Source organism: Notamacropus eugenii, chromosome 5, assembly GCF_028372415.1.
Source record: "Notamacropus eugenii isolate mMacEug1 chromosome 5, mMacEug1.pri_v2, whole genome shotgun sequence".
Lineage (NCBI taxonomy): Eukaryota > Metazoa > Chordata > Mammalia > Diprotodontia > Macropodidae > Notamacropus > Notamacropus eugenii.
The window spans coordinates 438,378,826-438,403,278 of record NC_092876.1 but is presented as its reverse complement, the minus strand read 5'-3'; the positions used below and the strand labels follow the sequence as shown (position 1 = coordinate 438,403,278).

The window sequence follows — 24,453 nt, the reverse complement described above, 5'->3', positions numbered from 1 at the left end:
TGATCAACCCTCTCCACAATGTACCTTCTTGTCCTTCCCCTACAACCTGGAGGGGGGCCAGCAGCAGGGCTGAACAAGGGTTAGCCTTCTCTTTTCTGCTTCCCTGATCCCACCCAACCTTGACAAAGCAGTCTGGGCTGACCAAAGGTCCAGCTAGAACCTTTTTCTTTTCCACTGCTCTCACTATACTATCAACCCACTCAGACCAGAGAAAGAACAGTTAAGAGCCTTTCGGAGCCAGTGACTTTTGCCCCATACTACTACAGGGTGAAGACTTTGAACAATACAATTCATCAGATCAATTCTCCTACATACATTCCAACAAATATCTGCAAAGAACCCAAGATGGAACAATGATATTAAGTAGAAGTATTAAGAGAGATGTTTATTGATTTATTGTCATAGATAGGTTAAAAGGATAGGATAAAGATTAACATGATGAAAAAATTCCTCCTCTATCCCTACCCTAGAAAGCTACAAAGAATAAAAATTAGTGCAGTAAAAATGTTCAACACATCAGTCATGTAGGACAGAATATTAAATGTTCTGTGCCCAGCCAAAGTGCTAAGTCTAGTTGTGATTATAGCCCCATTAGCAGCTTCTTTTCTCAAGCAATCTTTAATTCTCCCAAATTCAGGATGCTTACGCTATACCATAAAGGAATAACAGTCTCCCCAGCTGCTATGCCCCTTTGAAGGCCTTTGGTTTTTATTTTCAGATAATTAATATATTTTATAGAATTGTTTATCAGCTCTTGGTGTTATTTTTCATTCACAATTGTACATTCTTTTGTGCTTCTGGAAAACATTTTGTGTCTTGTTGTGTACTTGAATAATTCTTAAAATGACTCAATTACCCACAACAACAGCTATTATAATATCTCTAATAGTAAATGAGGTATACTCTATAAGAGCTAAAACTTTTTTAGGTCTCTTTGGAGTAATGTTCATTCTTTAAATCCACAAAATTAAGAACACTATTAAAAAATAGCAATGGATCCTGGGAGCCAAGATGGCAAAGTAAAAGCAGGGAATTGCTTGAACCTTTCCACAAACCACTCCAAATACCTATAAAAATGACTCTAAATAAATTCCAGAGCAGCAAAACCCACAAAATGACAGAGTAAAACATATTTCCAGGGCAAGACAACCTGAAAGGTCAACAAGAGAAGTCTGTTGCACAAGTCTGAGAGAGGAACACAGTCCAGCATGGGCCATGCTGGCACAGATGGGATTGGAGCAGACCTCAAGGGACTGAATCACTGGCAACTATGGCACTTTTCAGGCTTCTCAACCCACAAATGCCAAAGACAACTTAGAAGGTCAGTAAGAAAAGTCTGTCAGACCTGCATGAGAGAGGAACGCTATCTGACCCCAGCTCCAGAACAGCATCTGTGTCAGCAGCAAATATGACTGCTTTTGGAGCTCCTGGCCCACAGATGGTGGGGTGGATCAAGTGACTGATCAGAGGGAGACTGAAAGGATCTCTTTGCTGGTGCTGAGCCAGAATTCTCTTCTTTTGCCCTTCCTTAGATCTGGGTCACAGTCCTGGGTGGTGGTTCTGGGAGGAGGAGCACTGGCATGTCAGAGCTTGTGGCAGCAGTGGAGAGAGAAGCCTCCTCACAGTTTCAGGGCAAATAAGAGTGCTTGAGGTTAGTCACAGATCACAGCACAGGCCAGAAGAGGAGTAAACACTCTCCTTTGATCATACCACTTTGGAAGACCTGGCAATTTACAGGTCCTTAGAAGTATCTCTGATACGCAAAACCCCTGAAACTTGGGATAGCAAAACCTCCACAATGAAAGCAGAGTTCTACCTTGACAATGAGCTATAAAGTCAAGTAATTATCTGGGGAAATGAGCAAACAGTGGAAAAATAAGCAGACCATAGAATCTTACTTTGGTGACAAGGAAGATCAAAACATACAACCCAGAAGAAGACAACAAAGTCAAAGCTCCTACATTCAAAGCCTCCAAGACAGATGTGAATTTGTCTCAGGCCATGGAAGAACTCAAAAAGGATTTTGAAAAGCAAGTAGAAAAGTAGAGGAAAAATTGGGAAGAGAAATGACAGTGATGCAAGAAAATTATGAAAAACTAGTCAAGAGCTTGCTAAAGGAGACCCTAAAAATACAGAAGAAAATAACACCCTAAAAAATAGACTAATTCAACTGGCAAAGAGGTCAAAAAAACCAATGAAAAGAAAAATGCCTTAAAATGCAGAACTGGACAAATGGAAAAGAAGGGCCAAATGGTCACTGAAGAAAATAATTCCATAAAAGTTAGAAAAGAGTAAATGGAAGCTAATGACTTTGTGAGAAATCAATACATTATAAAACAAAACAAAAAGAATGAAAGAATAGAAGGCAATGTGAAATATCTCACCGGAAAAACAACTGACCTGGAAAATAGCTCTAGAAGAGATCATTTTAAAATTATTGGACTACCTAAAAGCCATGATCAAAAAAATAAAAAGAGGCTAGATATCATATTTCAAGAAATTTTCAAGGAAAACTGCCCTGATATTCTAGAACCAGAGGGTAAAAAAGAAATTGAAAGAATAAAATGATTGCCTCCTGAAAGAGATCCCAAAGCGAAAACTCTTAGGAATATTGTAGCCAAATCCCAAAGTAGCCAAGTCAAGGAGAAAATATTGGAAGCAGTCAGAAAGAAACAATTCAAGTATTGTGGAAACACAATGAAGATAACACAAGATTTAGCAGCTTGTACATTAAGGAATCAGAAGGCTTGGAATATGATATTCCAAAGGTCAAAGGAGCTAGGATTAAAAGCAAGAATCACTTACCCAACAAAACGGACTATAATAGTTCAGGGGAAAAAATGGACATTCAATGAAATAGACCAGAGCGGAATAGAAAATTTGACTTTCAAATACAAGAATCAAGGGAAGTGTGAAAAGGTAAACAGGAAAGAGAAATCATAAGAGACTTACCAAAGCTGAACTGTTTACATTTCTACATGGAAAGCCCGTATTTGTAACTCATGAGTCCTTTCTCAGTATTAGGGTAGTTGGATAGAATATATTATGCATATATGTGTGTGTGTGTGTATGTATGTATGTATATACACATACATATAGACAGAGGGCACAGAGTGAGTTGAATATGAAGGGATGATAACTAAAAACCAAAATTAAGTGGTGAGAGAGGAATATATTGGGTGGAGAAAGGGAGAGGTAAAATGTAACAGCTCAAAAGATTTTACAGTGGAGAACAGGGTAAGGTGAGAGGGAATGAGTGAACCTTACTCTCATTGAATTTGGCTTTAGGAGGGAATAACATAAACATTCAATTGGGTATGAAAATCTATCTTACCCTACAAGAAAGATGGAGGGATGATAGAAAAGAGGGCAAATGGCAGGAGGGGGTAATCAAAAGGAAACACTTTTGAGGAGGGACAGGGTCAAAGGAGAGAATATAATAAATTGGGAAGTGATAGGATGGAGGGAAATATTGTTAGTCTTTCACAACATGACCATTTTGGCAGTGTTTTGCATAATTACACATGTATAACCTAAATTGAATTGCTTGCCTTCTCAATGAGGGTGGGTGGAGCAGAATGAAGGGAGAGAATGTGAACTCAAAGGTTTAAAAACTAAGGTTAAAAATTGTTTTTACATTCTTAATTTTTTGTTTAACTATAACTGTCATCTTTTCCCACAATATTTTTTAAAAACAGTGCTCTTTAATGCCAAATAATATGAACAACATATCAAAAGCTGCAAACCAACTTCCAAGTGACTCTCACACTGATTTCATGGAAAACAGCATTTGTATTTTAGGTCTGTGAATTGCCACAAAAGGTCTAAATCCTATGCCAATTCCATTTATTACCTTTGTGGCAAATATTACTGTATGCCTTAAGTTCTGCTCTTCTGAATTGGAGTTATCAGGAATCAACTAAATTGCTCCTGGCTTTCCCATCAAAGACAGGAAATTCATGTACTGCTTGACCTGACTTTATGCCTATCTCATCCTCTTTATGTAGATGCCTTGGACAAGGTTAGTTAAGGAGAATTTCATTTTATAGCAATATAAAGCCCCAAGACTTCAGAATCATAGGTTTGCCTGCATTCCTCAAATCTATGAGAAATGTCCTAATTGCAGGGGAAAGGCAATCATGTGGGTGGGGCAAGGGTGAACTGTGCATATAGCTATACATCAGTATTTCCCACCCAGTTCTTCATGAAGGATTTAAAAACCTCTCCAATAAAGGGGATGAAGGAATAAATAACTCAGTTTCTGTTGCTGGTTCTGACTGCCAGAGTGTAATCTGGTTATTTTTTTTCTGGGAGTCCACCTTGTTCTCTCCTCCCACTCCCAAAGTTTTAATACTCCACTGCTGGTCCAAGGTCTACTAGAATACTGCCTTCACTGCTGATAATGCTGCTAGTTGACATCTGTACCTGAATATCCTCTAAATAAATATTGCTTTTCTCCCTATCAGTAAGTTATTTCATTTGGTCACTTCCTGTACTTTTCTACTAAAACCTAAGTTCTGAGGAATTTGTCCCTAAAAGAATTTCATCAAGTGATATTGAAACCAAGTAGAAACAAAATAGTATGATATAGTAGATAGAGTACAGAGCTTCCCACTCTCACACTTAGCAGCGTTATGACTTTGGGTACACAGATTAATCTGCATGATTGGAGGAAGTTACCTACACTGACAACAAACTACAGATATGAAATTCCAGATCCTTCTTATATTCCTCTACAGAAACTAAATACATTCTTCTTAGACTGAAAATATCTAAATTAGAAGTTTAATCATCCATTCAAACAGAATGAAAAATAGTTTGGTATTCAACTATACTTGTCTAAAAGACAAACCTTTAATTATCAAGGAAATAAAAGAAATGCCCAGATTTATTTAACTTCTATCTAACCAGATAAAAAATTAACTCCGTGCAAACTTCAGTATACATCTACTCATTTTATAGGAATGCAGATGAATTTAGGAGATTTTCTAAAAAGAAACAATAAAATATTAGTGATAAAGATATTCTCAAAACATTCCCAGTAAAGTACTTTGACCAAAACTACTATCTTCCCTGATGATACAAAGAAACATAAATGTATTGTTCCATTAAACTCTCTCCTAAAAATATAACTGCTTGACACTCATGGATGCAAGAACTCTCTAGATATGGATTCAGCAGCCTGAGGAAGTTATGGCTGAAGCTTCAAGCTGCATATTTAAAAGACAGAATAACTTGGAATGTTTTCAACCAAAGCTTATTCTTGACACTTTGGTGACAAATGATGTTCACAAAGTTATAAATTTTATACTTTGCGACTAAATGATTTCACATAAGCAATTACCCAACAAGGTAAAGATCATCTATTCACAGCTGAAGCAAATATGCTTCAAAACCAAATAAACACTTTGAATACTTGGAGCATCCTCAAATCTAGAGGCATCGCTGTTTTTGAGAAGCTTTAGCAAATCAAATTATACTATAAAATGTGTTTGACTGTACAGTGCTCAAGATGAAAATTGGACGAAGAGTACATGTCCAAGATGCCTCATTTAACAAACCTAAGATCAGGTGAAGGAATTACCTCCAAACTCCCCCATTTTTTTGTCAAGGGCACCACCATACTTCCAGTCACTCAGATTTGAAACATCTTTTTCCAGTCTCCAAATACCACGAGTTACCAAGTCTTCTCCATTCTACCTCCACATTTCTCCTACCTATTCCCTTCTTTCCCATTACTCTGATAATCTTTTAGGTCAGACTCACAATCAACCACCTGGACCACTACAACTTCATAACTCATCCAATCTCTCAGACCCTCTCCCTTCTCCTATCCACCCCACATATACCCAATCACTAAGTTGTAGATCTATCTTTTCACATCCCTGTTCACAGATCTTCAATGACTCCATATTACTTCTAGGATAAACTATAAATTTCTCATCCTGACATTGAAGTGCTCCACAATCTGGATAAAACTTATATTTCCATTCTTCTCCAACATTTACAAGTCTAGAGGAAACAACTTAGCCAAGGTGCCAAGGCTGCAACCTGCATCATTCCCTGTCTTTTTTTATCTGGTGACTTTAGTTTACCTTCATTCAGATCTCAGGAGACCTGACTTGTCAGTAGTTAGGCATCCCATTTTTACCTTGATTGGCTCATCAAACCCTTACTCCAGCTCCTTCTCTTATTTTGGGCTCTAATTTATGGCTTCATCCAAAAGGGGTGTAATTGAAAGGTATTCAAAGTATATACTTGAATCAGGTATAAGAAAGATGAATTATCCCTGCTTGGAATCAATGTACTAGAGAAAAATAACAAAATTAAGTATCTTAATTTACTACCTCTTGTACAGTTAGATGGTAGGTTAATGGTTAGGGCTTATCAAAAAACAAATAATATAGTCATATAATACTGCTAATTGTGCCTTTGGTATTTTCCTCTGCACAGAGTAAAGGTGATCAAATATCCCAGATCAATTTTTTTCTTAGTGGTCTCTCTCTGATGCCTATTCCTCCCTTGGTACCTACTGTTTCATGAGCATCCTCTCTCCCTCTTGCTCCTCATGCACCAGACAAGGGGAAGATGCCAGCGGCCACCACTACATTCACTCCAGACCTTTCACTGTTCACAAAGTTGATGCCAGGAAAGGAAGGAAATTTCACAAAGGAAGGAAATACACAAGAGACAAAAAGACAGCCAAGGTCCCTGATACATGCCTAGCTAGTTGCAGCCTCTGCAACAATTATTTAAGGACAGAGAATGGTTACATTTTTTACCTGTCAATGACATTACAACTTCCATGAAGAAGGCTTCCAGCTGTAAGCTGCCTCTTCTTCTACCATTTGTGGCACCACATATCAGCTATTCTGGCTATGCAGTCACTGACTGGCTGGAATCCAATCCCCAAAGTTATCTTGTGGTCCACCAGAAACACAACACAGCTTCCTCCATATGGGAAAGGGCATCATTCCCCACAACATGTATTAAGTTCATTTCACACTTTCTGTTTTCCAGACAAAATGGTCTTACTAGCTGCTTCTAAGACTCTACATTCCATTGTTAATATGACTTTATATAAGCTTTTCCTCTTGGGCTTTCACTTCTGCTTCCTGGAATCCTTATCTTCCCCTAAGATTCAGTTCAAGTTCCACCTCTTACACAGAGGTTTTCTTCACTTTCCCAGCCTCTCAGATTACCCTGTATTTAGCCCAGAAGGGTACAGCCCACGGTCACACAAGTAACAAGAATCAAAGGGAGAATTCTAACCAAGGTCCTTTGACTCTAAATCCAGCTCTTTTTCTCTAGGATAATTGTGCTTCCTTCTATAGAATGTGAGTTCCTCAATGTCAGGAGTGATTTTGCTTTTTTTCCTTTTTATGCTAAGCATCTAGCACAGTGTCTGGAGCATGCCTTTGTTCAGTCATGTCCAACTCTTAGTGACCCCACTTTGGAGTTTTCTGGACAAAGATAACAGAATGGTTTGGCATTTTCTTCTCTAACTCATTTGACAGATATGGGAACTGAGGCAAACAGGGCTAAATAACTTGCCCAGGGTTACAAAGGTAGTACATGTCTGAAGGGAGATTTGAACTCATGAAGATAAATATTCTTGACACCAAACTTGGCATTCTAGCCACTATACCACTTACCTGCCCACACAGTTGCATAATAAAAGCTTGTATTAAATTTAGAAAGGGATAGAAACAAAATTTTAATAAACTTACTTCATTGCATTCATAATACACCCTAAATGAAAAGATGATATTTACAAAAATATTAACTGTCCAGATTAACAAAAGAGGAAATAGACTACTCAAATAACCCTTTCTTACAAAAAGAAATTGATATCAACACAATTACAAAACATTTTTCCCAAAAAAATAGTCAGATCTAAATAAATGGTAAAATATCAGTTTCTCATGGATAGGCTTCTACCTAAATTAATTTACTTATTCAATGCCATACCAATCAAACTACCAAAAAATCATTTTGTAGTACTAGAAAAATAATAATATTAATCTGGAAGAATAAAAGGTCTAGAGTATCAAGAGAATTAATGAAAAGGAATGCAAGGGAAGGTAGTCTAGCCATACCAGATCTTCAATTGCATTATAAAGCAGCAATCATTAAAATTAGTTGGTACTGGCTAAGACTGGCAGATCAATGGAATAGGTTTGGTACATGAGACACAATAATCAATGCCTATAGTAATCTACTGTTTGGTAAACCCAAAGACTTCTGGGATAAGAACTCAGTATTTGACAAAACTGCTGGGAAAACTGGAAAACAGTATGGCAGAAACTATGCATAGACCAACATCTTACATTGTACACCAAAATAAAGCCAAAATAGGTACACAATTTAGGTATAAAGGCTGATACTATAAGTAAACTGGGAAAACAAGGAATAGTTTACCTGTGAGAGTTATGGATAATGGAAGGATTTATGACCAAACAAGAGATAAAAAACATTATGAAATGAAAAATGAATCATTTTGATTACACTAAATTGAAAAATTTGTGCACAAACAAAGCCAATGCATCCAAGATTAGGCGGGAAGCAGAAAACTGGGAAAGAATTTTTACAACTAGTATCTCTGATAAAGGCCTCATTTCTAAAATACATAGAGAACTGAGTCAAATTTATAAAAATACAAATCATTCCCCAATTGATAAATGGTCAAAGATATGAAAAGGCAGTAATCAGAGGAAGAAATGAAAGCTTTCTATAGTTATTTGAAAAAATGCTCTAAATCACTATTGATTGGAGAAATGCAAATCAAAACAACTCTGAGGTACCACATCATATATATCAGATTGGCTAACCTGACAAAACAGGAAAATGATAAATGCTAGAGAAAATATGAGAAAATTGGAACATTAATGCATTTTTGGTGTATTGGTGAACTGATTCAAGCAATCTGGAGAGTAATTTGAAACTATGCCCAAAGGGCTATAAAAATGTGCATGCCCAGCAATATCACTTCTAGGGAAGTATCCCAAAGAGATCATGAAAATTGGAGAAGAAACCACATATGCAAAAATATTTATAGCAGTTCTTTTTGTGGTGACCAAGAACTGGAAATTGATGAGACACCCATCAATTGAGGAATGCCTGAACAAATTGTGGTATATGAATGCAATGGAATATTGTTGTGTTATAAGAAATGATGAGCAGGCAGACTTCAGAAAAACCTGGAAGGACTTATATGAACTGATGCTGAATGAAGTGAGCAAAACTAGGAGTACATTGTACACACTACCAGTCACATTGTGCAATGGTTATCTTTGATAGACTTAGCTCTTCTCAGCAATGTAAGGATCTAAGACAACTCCAAAAGACTCATGATGGTAAATGCGATCCACATCGAGAGAAAGAACTATGAAGTCTGAATGCAGACCAAAGCTTGCTCTCTCTTTTTTTGCTTTGTTTTGTTTCTTCTTTCTCACGGTTCCTACCATTGGTTCTGATATTTCTTTACAACATGACTAATGTGAAAATATGTTTCATAGGAATGTATATGTAGAGCCTATATCAGATTGCATGTTGTCTTGGGAAAAGAGAAGGGGAGGGAGGGAGAGAAAAATTAAAAACTCAAAAGCTTATAGAAGTGAAGCTAAAAACCTGAAAAGAAATACATTAATTAATTTTAAAAAGAAAGAAAAAAGAAATTGAACAAGTCATAAATAAGCTCCCTAAGAAAAATACCCACAACCAGATTGGATTTACAAGTGAATTCTCTCAAACATTTTAAGAATAGCAAATTCTAGGGGGAGGAGCCAAGATGACAGAGTAGAAAGATACACATATGCTAGCTCCCAACACACAGCCCATAAAATACCTGTGAAGAAGAACTCCCAACAAATTCTGGAGCAGCAGAAGCCACAGAACAATGGAGCGAAGGAGATTTCTGTTCCAGAGACACCTGAAAAACCAATGCGAAAGGTCCATAGTACCCTGGACCCAGAGCAGAGCTCAGCCCTGCCTTGGCCACATGGCACTGAGAGGAGCAGATCCGAACAAGTTTCAGGGACAGAATCTCAAGCAGCTGCATGGGTCCCTCCACCCACAGGCCCCAAAGGTCAATGAGAGAGTCTTTTTGGGTGGCCGAGAGGGGAGTGGAGTGTCTCCATAACTTAGGACCCCTCAGGAGGCAGCAGGTGAGGTGGCAGCAGACAAGGGCTCCCCAAGCAGGCAGGAGTTCAGATCCATCCTTGAAGGTCTCTGCATAAACCCCCTGAGGGAACTGAGCCCCCTGAGGTGGCCCTGCCCTGATCTCAGCACCTAAACTTAATCTCACACTGAATAGCAGCCCCGCCCCCACCCAAAGCCCTGAGGCTGGGAAGCAGCATTTGAATCTCAGACCCTAAGCGCTGGCTTGGCAGATCTGGAGGTGAGGTGGGTGTGGAGAGGACTCTCAGAAGTCAAGTAACTGGCTGGGAAAATGCCCAGAAAGGGGAAAAAAAAATAAGACCATAGAAGGTTACTTTCTTCTTGAACAGATATTTCCTCCCACCCTTTCAGATGAGGAAGAACAATGCGTACCATCAGGGAAAGGCACAGAAGTCAAGGCTTCTGTATCCCAGCCCATCCAATGGGCTCAGGTCATGGAAGAGCTCAAAAAGGATTTTGAAAATCAAGTTAGAGAGGTGGAGGAAAAACTGGGAAGAGAAATGAGAGAGATGCAAGAAAAGCATGAAAAGCAGGTCAACACCTTGCTAAAGGAGACCCCAAAAAATGTTGAAGAAAATAATACCTTGAAAAATAGGCTAACTCAATTGGCAAAAGAGGTTCAAGAAGCCAATGAGGAGAAGAATGCTTTCAAAAGCAGAATTAGCCAAATGGAAAAGGAGATTCAAAAGCTCACTGAAGAAAATAGTTCTTTCAAAATTAGAATGGAACAGATGGAGGCTAATGACTTTATGAGAAACCAAGAAATCACAAAACAAAACCAAAAGAATGAAAAAATGGAAGATAATGTGAAATATCTCATTGGAAAAACAACTGACCTGGAAAATAGATGCAGGAGAGACAATTTAAAAATTATGGGACTACCTGAAAGCCATGATCAGAAAAAGAGCCTAGACATCATCTTTCATGAAATTATCAAGGAAAACTGCCCTGAGATTCTAGAACCAGAGGGCAAAATAAGTATTCAAGGAATCCACCCATCACCACCTGAAGAGATCCAAAAAGAGAAACTCCTAGGAACATTGTGGCCAAATTCCAGAGTTCCCTGGACAAGGAGAAAACATTGCAAGCAGCTAGAAAGAAACAATTCAGGTATTGTGGGAATACAATCAGGATAACACAAGATCTAGCAGCTTCTACATTATGGGATCGAAGGGTGTGGAATATGATATTCCAGAAGTCAAAGGAACTAGGACTAAAACCAAGAATCACCTACCCAGAAAAACTGAGTATAATACTTCAGGGGAAAAATTGGTCTTTCAATGAAATTGGGGACTTTCAAGCAATCTTGATGAAAAGACCAGAGCTGAAAAGAAAATATGACTTTCAAACACAAGAATGAAGAGAACCATGAAAAGGTGAACAGCAAAGAGAAGTCATCAGGGACTTACTGAAGTTGAACGGTTACATTCCTACATGGAAAGACAATATTTGTAACTCTTGAAATTTTTCAGTATCTGGGTAGGGGTGGGATTACACACACATACACACACACACACACACAGCACAGAGTGAATTGAATAGGATGGGATCATATCTTAAAAAAATGAAATTAAGCGGTGAAAGAGAAATATATTGGGAGGAGAAAGGGAGAAATGGAATGGGGCAAATTATCTCTCAAAGAAGAGGCAAGCAAAAGATTTTTAGTGGAGGGAAAAAGAGGGGAGGTGAGAGAAAAACATGAAGTTTCCTCTCATCACATTCCACTAAAGGAAGGAATAAAATGCACTCTCATATTGGTATGAAAACCTATCTTACAATACATGAAAGTGGGGGAGAAGGGGATAAGCAGGGTGGAGGGGATGATGGAAGGCAGGGCAATGGGAGGAGGGAGCAATTTGAAGTCAACACTCTTGGGGAGGGACAGGATCAAAAGAGAGAATAGAAGCAATGGGGGGCAGGATAGGATGGAGGGAAATATAGTTAGTCTTATACAACATGACTATTATGGAAGTCATTTGCAAGACTACACAGATATGGCCTATATTGAACTGCTTGCCTTCCAAAGGGAATGGGTGGGGAGGGAGGGATGAAGAGAAGTTGGAACTCAAAGTTATAGGAACAACTGTCGAGTACTGTTCTTGCTACTAGGAAATAAGAAATACAGGTAATGGGGTATAGAAAGTTATCTGGCCCTACAGGACAAAAAAGAAGATGGGGACAAGGGAAGGGAGGGATGATAGAAGAGAGGACAGATTGGTGATAGGGGCAATTAGAATGCTCAGTGTTTTGGGGTGGGGGAGGGGACAAATGGGGAGAAAATTTGGAACCCAAAATTTTGTGAAAATGAATGTTAAATGTTAAATAAATAAATAAAAGAATAGCAAATTCTAATACTAGATAAATTATTTGGAAAAATAGGTAAAGAAGGAGTTCTACCAAATTACTTCTATTGCACAAGTGTGGTTTTCATGACTAAATAAAGAAAAACAAAAAGAGAGAAAGAAAACTGCAGATGAATATCCTCTATGAGTATTGATGCAAATACTGAACAACAACAACAAAATATTATATTATTGGGGATCCAGACTGATTCAAAATTAGGAAAACTGTAAATGTCAATAACAAAAAGAACAAAAATCATTTGATTATAGCAAAGATTTTTAACAAAATACAATATTCATTCCTATTAAAAATGCTAGACAGCAATAAATGGAGCTGTTCTTTTATTTATTTATTTACTTCTGAATGTTCTGCAATCACTACCAAAAATCTGAGATTTTTACCCCCCCACCTACCTCCTACCACCCCCTCCCTCCCCAAGACACCAATCAATTCTATATAGGATCTACATATACTTTCTTGTTGAATACATTTTCACTATAGTCATGCAGTGTAGACGAACAAAAATAAATGGAAGAAATCATATAATAAATCAAAGCATCACACACACACACACACACAAACATGATCTGCTACATTCTGCGAATGAATTCCATAGTTCTTCCTCTGAGTGTGCAAGGCATCTTGTCTTAGAAAATCATTGGCAATTATTTTTTTTTTTAAGTTCTTGCATTATTACAAAGTTCCAAGTCTACCAGAAAAAACTCTCGCACACTGTGGTCGTTGCTGTGCACAAAGTTCTCCTGGTTCTGCTCCTTTCACTCAGCATCAGGTCATATAAGTCCTTCCAGGCCTCTCTGAAGTCTTCTTGTTCATCATTTCTTATGGCACAATAGTACTCCATTACATTCATATACCATAGTTTATTTAGCTATTCCCCAATTGATGGGCATCCCCTTGATTTCCAGTTTTTGGTAACTACAAAGAGTGCTGCTATAAATATTTTTGCACATGTGGGACCCTTTCCCATTTTTATGATCTCTTGGGGATGCAGTCCTAATAGCGATGTTGCTGGGTCAAAGGGTATGCACATTTTTGTAGCCCTTTGGCCATAGTTCCAAACCGCTCTCCAGAATGGTTGGATGAGCTCACAGCTCCACCAACAATGAATTAGTGTTCCAACTCTCCCACATCCTCTCCAACATTTATCATCTTCCTGCTCTGTCATGTTTGCCAAACTTATAGGTATGATGTGGTATCTCAGAGTTGTTTTGATTTGCATCTCTCTAATAAAAAGTGATTTAGAGCATTTTTTCATATGATTATAGATAGCTTTAATTTCTTCCTCTGAAAATTGCCTATTCATATCCTTTGACCATTTATCAATTGGGAAATGACTTGTATTGTTGTACATTTGACTGAGTTCTCTATATATTCCAGAAATGAGGCCTTTATCCCCAAGATTAGATGAGGCCTTTATCCCCAAGATTAGCTGTAAAAATTCTTTCCCAATTTACTACATCCCTCTGAATTTTGGCTGCATTGGGTTTGGTTGTGCAAAAACTTTTCAGTTTAATGTAATCAAAGTTATCCCTTGTGCATTTCATAATGTTTTCTATCTCTTCTTTAATAAAAAATTCTTCCCTTCTCAAATGGAGCTTTTCCTAAAGTGTTAAGTATTACCTATCAAAAACCAAGAGCAAATATTATCTGTAATGGGGATATAATAGAAACCTTTCCAAAAAGATCAGGAATAAAGCAAGGCTTTCCATTATCACCATTATTATTCAATAGTATACTAGAAATTCTACCTACAGAAATAAAAAGAAATCAAAGCAATAAGCAAAAGCAACAAGGAAACAAAAATAACATTTTTGCAAGTAATGTAATAGAATACTTAGAGAATCCTGGAGACTCAACTGAAAAACTAATCCAAACAACAGCTTCAGCTAAGTGGCAGCATACAAAGTAAACTTACACAAATCTGTATTTCTACATATTACAAACAAACTCCAACAGGAAGAGATAGAGATATTCTATTTAAAATAATTGCAAATAGTTTAAAATATTTTGGAGTTTACCTGCCAAGATATATAAGGGAACTTTATGAACACAATTATAAAACACTCCACATAAATAAAGACAAAGAGCTAACTAATTAGATAAATATTAATCACTCGTGAATAGGTTGAGTCAACATAATAAAATGATAATTCTGTCTGAATTAATTCACTTATTCAATGCCACACCAATCAACCTACCAAAGAATTATCTTATAGAGTTAGAAAAAGTCATAACAAAATTCTTTTGGAGGAACAAAAGGTCGATAAAGTCAACAGAATGAATGGGAAAGGAGTAAAGAAAGGTAGCCTAGCTATCCCAAATCTCAAACTGTACTACAAAGTCGTAATCGCCATCATCATCAAAACAGTATGGTATTGGATAAGGAATAGAATGGTTGATCAATGGAATGAATTAGACACACATTTTACAGAAATAAGTTATCACAGTAACCTAGTGTTTGATAAATGCAAGGACCTAAGAGTTATTAGGGTAAGAACTCACTGTTTGACAAAAACTGTTGTGAAAACTAGAAAGCCATCTGGAGAAACTAATATTTGGACATTGGATTTAGACATAAAGGATAGTGTCATAGGAAAATTAGAGGAGCATGGGAAAAAATTACCTCTTAGATCTATGGAAAATGGAAGAGTTCATAACTAAACAAAAAATAGAGTGGATCATGAGAGGTAAAATGGATAACTTTGGTTACATTAAATTAAAAGCTTTTGTGCAAACAAAACCAATGTAGCCAAAATCAGAAAACTGGAAACTGGGGGAAATTTTGCAACAAATTTCTCTAATAAAGGTCTAATTTCTCAAACCTATAGGAAATTGAGTCAAATTTGTAAAAAAAACAAAACAGAGCAGAAAGAACAATCCTCAAATTGATAAGTGGTCAAAGGATATGAACAGGTCATTTTCAGAATAAGAAAACTAAATCAGTACTAATTAGAGAGATACAAATTAAAACAATTCTGAGGTACCACTTCACATCCATCAGATTGGCTAAGATGACAGAAAAGAAAACTGTGGGAGGGGATGTAAAAAAAAAAATGTGTACTAATGAACTGTTGGTGGAGCTATGAATTGGTCCACTCACTCTTGGGAACAATTTTAAGATAAGAGGGTGAGGGGAAGGCTGCAGATAGGAAGAGAATTTGAAACTGAAAAAATATTTCTAAATGTATCTTCATTAATTTTGAGGAAAACAATTTTTTTTAAATGAGGGTCAGAGAATTGCGAGTGTAATTCAGGGACTAACCAATAAGGTCCACTTGTAGTATAGTGCATATTTGTTGAGCCTGCCTCTGGAAGTCTGTGATGACATAGAATGAAGGACTTCATACTATGGCTCTCCACTTTGGATCATTTTTACGCATTCTGTGACTATTTCTTGTCTTTTGTGAAGACAAGGTCTTTCGGTTGACTGATTGATAGTAAGGAGAAGATTAGTTAACTGATAGAGTGGTGCTAATCTTTGATATCTTTGATATTGAGTTAGTGAACACTGGTAATTGATATGGAGAAATGCAACTGAATGAAGTTTGAGCCAATAGCATTGGAAAAATCATCCTAGCCCCTCAGTGACACTTCTAAAAACCCTGAAGGGATGATATAGTTGCCTTTACGGACTTAACTTGCCGCCTGTGTCAGAATTTCCAAGAAAAATAATTGAATTAACGTGTTGAGTTGTTTTTATACATTCTACTATGACATACATAATACACAAACTATTTTAAAAAGTTCTGAATAACATAAGCAGAGAGCTTTCTCTCCCTTTACTAAAAAGAAGGATGCTTAAACCTGAAGTAATGCTTCACTAGCTCATAAATTATTAGGATCAAAGATATCATTTAATAATTTCTTTTTTCTTCTTTTAAAATGTAAAAATATGGAAGCAGCTCCAGTCTCAGACCCTCACTAGCAGTGTGATCCTGAATAATTCACTTAACCTCTTTTAGCCTTGATCCACTGGAGAAAGCAATAGCAAACCACTCCAGGACCTTTGCCAAGAAAACTTCATACAGTATGACAAAGAACGAGACACTGAACAATAGAGAGCTAGGGTTTGGGGGGCAGGGAGGGGACTACTTAAGTTTGCTGCTGTTAGAATGAAAGAGAATGGAAAAGGGTGTCTAGGCCAAATAAAAATGGCCACCAGGAAAATCCCTAAGGTTCCAGCAAATAATTTTGCCAACAAAGCAAAGTAGACATTTGGCATGGACCCTGATCTTTCCACCCAGGTGTGATGCTAACTCTGATTTCCTTAGAGATCTGTCTTTCTCTTCCATTACAGAATTTATTATTTCATCTCTTCAGAAAGCTCTCTGATTTTTTATTCAAAACTTCCACTTGGCATAAAAGGAACACTGAGGTTCTCTTCTCTAGGCAAGAAAAAGGCTAATAAGTCAATGAGAAGAATGTGGTAGGATTATGACAAAAGTTCTCTCTATAATTGGCTCAGTTTTTTTTTTTCCCAAGGAGCTGATAACACACGTTCTTAGGGACCTTGTAGGTGATAAGGTGACATTACCCACCCTTTATAGATACAGAGAACCTGAGGCAAGTTGTAGAGGTGAAGTCCTTTGCCCACGGAATATCTTCAGGGCTGCTACTTCTCATACACCAGGAAAAAAGTATGTTAAAATAAATCTGAGAGGAGAAAAGAAAAGTAACCCAGAAGTAACCAATCAAGAACCCAGAAGAGAACAAAGAATTTTTGAAAAAGAAGTTAGAATAAACGTCTAGTTTTTGAAGTTGTTAAGGAAGCAAAAGTGAAGTAACTAATTGAATTCTACAGTAGAATAGTAGTGTGGAGTCTAGTAAAGACATAAATGCACACTTAATAATCAGTTGAATAGGCTATTTGGGACCAGCACAGGAAACTGGATAATACAGTCTCATATGAATGTGAAACTTTTTAAACTGGGATGTTTAAAGTACCCAAGGGAAACAAAGGAAAATCACGAAGTTCCCAAACAAAAATAAAAGTTGGTTAAATAGAGTGTTTGCTTATATTTCTGATGTTACTGAAGTGGTGCCCTTTACTACTTATTGATCATTTGGAATGAAGAAAACATAATTTGAACTGAGTTCTTAAATAAGGGCAAGATTACTATAAATGTAGATGGGGAAATAAGAAAATTCCTTCTAGAAATTTGTTTTATCACCAATGTTACTCAGATGCAAATACTATATAAAGTAATGAATACCAGTCTTAAAAGAAGACTGAAAAAGAAAATTACATGACCCTTGAATATAATCACTTCCCCTTCCCAGACCTCAGAGAATACTTTAATTTGTATTTCTCCAATGCACTTATCATATATAATATTGTATTATAGTCAGTTATATGGGTATAGAGGCAGATAGTGTAATGTAGTGAGCAGAGAGCTGAACTAGAAGCTAGAAGCATGTTAGTTCAAGATCTGCCTCTGACACACACTAACTATATGACTCTAGGCAAGTCACTTAACTTCTCAGTGTTCTAGTCAACTCTCACCACAAATTATAGAGAAAATAATGACCTGTATTGATAGAAGGAATATTCTCACCTAAGAAAACCTTCCAGGGAAGTTTGCAAGCCCTGTATACCACAATCCCATAGCACAGACTACAATCCTACACTATCCTCCCTTCTCTTCTCTCTAGTAACTTCTCAGAAGCCAGAGTCCAGCACTGCCCCAGCACCTGAACTTCATTCAAAGTCCTTCTCCAGAAGTCACTTTCAATCATTCCTATCAAACACTTCAGTGAGAGGGGCCTCTTGGTTTCCACAAAAATGGCATCATCATCACTTGCCAAGAAGTTGAATCTTAAGGGGAGAACTTAAATAATATAGTCATCTTTCTCCCTCAATTGAAAAATAAGATATTTTGCCTGGAGTCATTACTCAATGATTGCATACTCCCACCTCCTTATGCTTTCCTCATTTCAGTGATTCTGAGCCCCAATTAATCAATTTCAATATCAATATATAAATCCTATTACCTATCCCCAGTTATGATTTCTTACTCCCATCCCCCTAGACTATTCCCCAGCAATGTCTCTCCAAAACTACTTACCCCTTCAACTCTCTCTGAAATGTTTATTCCATCCTTAAAAACATATTATACCATTTACCAAGTTAAACTCAAATGGGCACATGGCAGACAAAAAGGGCAATGCCATAAACAAATTAAAGGAATGCAGAGGAAATTACTTTCATAACTATTAATAGGAGAGGAGTTCCTGACCAAACAAATGAGAAACAGAATCAAAGAAGATAAAACAGACAGTTTTGTTTACACAAAATTTGAAAGGTTTTTGCAAAAACAATACCAATGCAGCAAAATTGGAAGGGAAATCATTAAATGGGGAAAATCTTTGCAACATGCTTCTCTGGTAAAGGTTTCATTTCCAAAATTTATGAAGAACTGATTGAAATGTATAAGGATGAGAGCCATTCTCCAACTGATAAATGGACAAAGGGTGTGAACAGGCAGCTTTTAAAGAAAGAAAGTCATTCTATCTATAGCAATATTCAAATTTAAAACTCCAACTTAATAATATTTAGAGGAATGTGAAAAGGCAACTCAGCGTTTCCACCTCACACCCATCATACTGGCAATTTCAAAAAAAAGAAAAATGACAAATATTCAATAAGTTGTAGGAAAACAGGCATATTAATATACTATTGACAGAGCTGTGAATTTGGAAAGAAATTTGAAACAGTGCCCAAAAAGTTATTGCACTGTGCATAAACTGACCCTGAGAGAATTATATTCCAAAGAGATCAAAGAAAGAGGGAAAGGACTGCTTTGTACAACATATATGTGTATATATATATAAATTTACTCTTTTTGAAGAGGCAAAGAATTAGAAACTGAGGAATTATCCATAAATTTGGGAATGGCTAAACAGACTATGGTATAGAATATAATGGAATACTATTGTGCTTATAAGAAATTGTTCTTATAAGAATTGTTCTTATAAGAAATTGTTAAGGAGATGACTTCAGAAAAAACTTGGAAGATTTTTATGAACTGTTGCAGTGTGAATTAAGTAGAATCAGGAAAAATGATTTATACTATGAGAACGCTGTGGAGGCAAACAACTTTGAAAAGAATTAAGAATTCTGATCAATAGGATAACTAACCATGATTCCATAATTAAACATGCCACAAATTCCTGACAGAGAAATCTCAAGGTATAGGTTGAGACATGTTCTGGCTGTCCAAAAAGTATAGGGTGAAACATGTACAGGATATCTGAATGACTTAGTCCTATTTTAAACTTTAATAGCTCAATGTTTTGTATATGGCCAGTGCAAAAATTTGCTTTATTTGATTATGCATATTTGTAACAAATCTTTTTTTTCTTTTTTATCAAGTGAGAGCAAAATGATAGAGAGAAAAATTACTTTTTGTTCATTTTAAAAATTAAATTTTTAAAGAAGAAAATTGATCTAGCACATTCTGGATAAAGAAGGCAAAGTAGGTGGTCTAGTCATCCTATAGTAAAGGAGAGTGAAGATAACATGGTCAGAAAAAAATGAAAGGATTGGAGTGAGAGAAGAATATCCTTGAGAAGACAGATCAAAAGTAAGTCTTCAGTAATTATTAATATCTTTATTGATTCATAAAATAGTATTAGAAATGATATTGAAAATATTAGCTCATTTTATCAAAACATCTCCCTAAAAAATAGACCAGAAAGCCAATAATTCTGATCCATGATATAACTCTGAACCATTTGAAATATTTTCTAGTACCTAACTCCATAACTTACACAGAACTGGAATATAATGAATATGTGCTCAATGGAGCTGATGAAAATATTATTTTTGTAGGTGATCTTTTTCAAGACTAAAGAAAAGAGCTTTAAAGAAGGCAGTCAAAATTCCCACTTTGTTATTAGAAATGTTTGACTATCCCACAGAAAATAATGAAATGAAATAACATCAAGCAAAATTTCTTCAAATCAAGGGCAAATGTATTATTCTCTTCTGTGAATATCATTAGTATGGAGAGGATAATAAAATATTAAATAGCTATTTCACCAAGTCCTACATGTGAATAGGCTTCCCAAATCTAGATATTTTCAACCAGACTAATCTGGAACACTGAGTCAGGAAGCTATTTAGTAGAAAAATAAAAGATATTTTTTAAAGATATTCCAAATAATCTGAAAAAAAGCAAATTAAATTCAGCATCATAATGACCATGGCTCATGTCCATTCACATGGAAACTCACAGTAATATAAATAATGAGACACTGGAATATATAGAGACAATGAAATAATCCAATAGAATGACCAAAAGCAAAAGCTTCATTTTGATGATTCTTTCCAAAAATGTAAAATACACTTCTACATAAAGTGTGAATCAATAAAACATTGCCAAGTCTGCAATGAATTCATTAATTAATCAAAAAACCATGGGGATATTATCCTTATTGCTGACTGTCTTCATTTGATTCAAATTCATTCTTCAGAATCTTCTTCCTTCTCCTTAATTGCCACCCTGAGAAATCTCAGTCCTAGGCACCCCCTTTCATTGGTGGCTACCTCCCCAGGACAAACATTTTAGGAAGGGCCTCAGCAATTCTTCACCTCACTCATTCTAGACTCTTTGCAATTTTGTTTAGCTCACTACATTATCCCCACCCAGATACCCTTCTTCCCTTCCTTCATCTTTCTCCTGTTCCTTTTTGTATACTATATTCTCTTGAATGTAAACTCCTTGAGGATAGACCACCTTGTTTGCTTTTACCTGTCTCTGCAGTGCTTAGCACAGTCCTAGCTCAAAGTAAGCCTTTAATAAATGTTGTAAGTAATCATCTATCTCTCATTTATCAACAATGTATTTTTCTTTCTATTTTTTCCACTTACAATGGAGATTTTTCTATTGCAAAAGGTACACCTGAAAAGGACCCTAGAGTCATCAAATCCAAAGCCCTTATTTTATAAAGAAACTGAGGCCCCAAAAGGTTAAATGATTCACCCAAGGTCAAACAGGTTGTAAGTTACCAATACCAAATCGAAACCCAGACCCTCCAAGTTCCTCAGTCTTTCTCCCTTTCCACATTGCATCTCTAAGCTCTGAAAACAGATAAGCTATAGAATAATGTTAAAGAAATGCCAACAACAGAGGAAGAAATACTTACTGGAACAGAAGTTTATGGAAATGCTACTTGTTTCACCTGGTGTAAGAGAACCAGAAAGTGCACTGAAGGAAAAAGTGCCATCTTTTACTCTTTTGCCAGCATAATTTATGTCCAAAATCCATGATACGTCTTGTTTTGATGTGCTAGTCAAGTGAAGAACCTGTAACAGCATAAAAGTTCAGGAAATTACATAATAAAATAAGATAATCAGAATAACAGTTCTCAATTTCTGCATATCATTTTTTTTTATCTTCCAGAATGGGAACTGTGCATTTGCATGTGCCTGAAGAAATAAGAGGAAAGAGGAAAGAGTAAGAAGTGACAGGTTATTCTCCAAAGAGATTTATAATCTGTAGGTTTCCAATTATAAAAATAATGGCCATAATTTATATAGAACTTTATAAAGTTTACAAAATTGGTTCCTCACAAACACCCTGTAGTATTCATTTCATTGGTTCCCTCCATCATCTTTTGAAGGAGGAAGATATCACTGAGGCAAGTCAAAAAATTATAAGCTATTTTTCTCTTAGTCAGAGAGAGTGCTCTAATTTTACCTTCCAGTCAAACTGGATGTTCCTCTGCAACCTGCTCTCTCCCATCTTCTAGCCTTTGCTCACTGTCTCCCATGCCTCTGTGAATATAAACACTTCAGGAAATTTGAGTTCTTGTTCAATTTTTTTATGTAACTACGTATATACAGTGAGAACAGTACCTGTTTGATGTAGATGGAGCTGGTCCTTTAACACAGAGAGAGGTCAAATTTATAAGGCCCACAAAACTCCTAAGTGTGATCAACATCTGATTAAAATATTATTTGGAATGTTTAACAAAATAAATACTTTCTGTTTAAAACATGTGCAAAGATGTCTATGCTTCACCAAGGGTATTTTAGTGAAACTGCAAGACAAGCACAAGTTTCCCAAGATTATTTTCAAAGGTAGACTAAATCTTCATGAATACACAATGGACTGAAAGGTCTAGACTACAAAATAGCAAGCTGTCTCCAATGAAAATTTGTTTTTTTAAAGCATTTGACAGTGTAGAACAAAATACTGGCTTAGAAGTTCTCCTCAAGGAAGATATATACCAAACAAACATTAAAATTACACAAGACTCTATAACAGATGCAACTAGGAAAATAAGTAACTGTTCAATAATCTCGTAAGTATTGACCTTACATGAGGTATCAAACAGGGAGGCAGCTGTTCACCTAATATGTTTTCAGTATCATGGAAGATGTTCTACAAAGAATTCAAATAAAAGAAAGCTTTCCTGTCCATATTAAGGTTCTTCAAAAGCTTTTATTTATAGATCAGGCCAGTTTAATTGCATCAAATCCTAAAACTCTGTAAAATCTTCCCAGAGCTCTCCAAAGCACTGGGAAACAGATTGGTCTAACCACCTGCACTAGAAAAGAAGGAGATGAAAAATGACTACTGCCCAGATTACAATATGTAGCTGAAAAGTCAGCTCATTCCATTAGTCCAAAAATGAATATATTTTGGACAGAAATCAAACTGAGTTGACCTCAGAATTGAGAAGGAAGGAGAGAGTGGGTTGGATGAATTTCTGTAACTTAGACATGCTCTCAAAAATACCAAATTGCTTATTTGATTACTGAAAAAGTATCAATACTCTCATAGCAAACGCTCAAAATGGAACCATAATTTAGACATACAGTGATATCATAAACAAAATAGAGGAGTAAGGAAGAAATTGCCTTTCCGATCTATCAAAAGGAAAACACTTTACAACCAAACAATGCATGGAGATGATCTCAGAACATAAACTGAGTGATTTTGATTACAACAAAACAAATCCAGCTAAAATCAAAAGGGAAGCAGGTTAAATCAAAAAAAAAAATCTTTGAAGTTTCTGACAGTGCTCTCCTCTCTATGATTCATTAGAAATTGATAGAAATTTATAAGTGATTTTTATGAACAGATAGTTTTCAAAGGAAGACATTCAAACTATCAACAACCACATGGAAAAATGTTTCAAATTACTAATAGAGAAAAGTAAATTAAAGTTTCTCTAAGGTCCTGCTTCACATACATCACGACTGCAAAACTGACAAAAAAGGAAAATGACAAATGCTTGAGGGGTTATGGGGAAAGAGGCAAATTATAAACTATTAGAGGAACTGTGGATTGATATAGCCATTCTAGAAAGCAATTTGGAGATATAACCCCAAGAAATCATTAAACTATGCATATTCTTTGATCCAAAAATACAACCCAAAGAGAGCAAAGGAAGAGGAATGTACACGCACAAAAATATATATGTATTTTTTGTTCAGTCATGTCTAACCCCATGGAATTTTCTTGCGGAAGATACTAGAGTGGTTTACCGTTTCCTTCTCCAGTGTGTTCTCATTTTACAGATGAGGAACTGAGATAAATAGGGGTTAAGTGACTTGCAAGAATCATTTGAACTTAGATCTTGCTGACTCCAAGTCCAGGGTTCTATCTATCCACTCCAGCACCTAGCTGCCCAAAATACATTTATAACAGTACTTTATTGTTTCTAAGAGTTCACATAAGTTGAAGAACTGAGTGAATTATGGTATATAAATATGATGGAAAAAATTGTACCATATGAAATAATGAAAGGGATAGTTTCAAAGAAACCTCAGAAGACTGGTATGTAGAATCAAGTGAGCAGAATTAGAAGAAAGGCATACACAATAACAACTACGCTGCAAAGATAAAAAATTTTGAAAGAATTAAGAACTCTAATCAATGCAATGATCAATCAAGATTC

The 24,453-nt window shown here is 36.2% G+C and overlaps 1 protein-coding gene across 3 annotated transcripts in view; it reads right to left on the bottom strand.

Moving 5' to 3' along the window:
• CFAP47 (cilia and flagella associated protein 47) overlaps window positions 1-24,453 on the bottom strand; it is a 917,896-nt gene that overhangs the window by 737,488 nt on the left and 155,955 nt on the right. For all 3 annotated transcript variants that reach the window (XM_072615192.1, XM_072615194.1, XM_072615193.1), the window contains exon 24: window positions 21,691-21,850. In XM_072615192.1, the coding sequence (XP_072471293.1) occupies window positions 21,691-21,850 (160 nt within the window). The remainder of the gene's footprint in view (window positions 1-21,690; window positions 21,851-24,453) is intronic.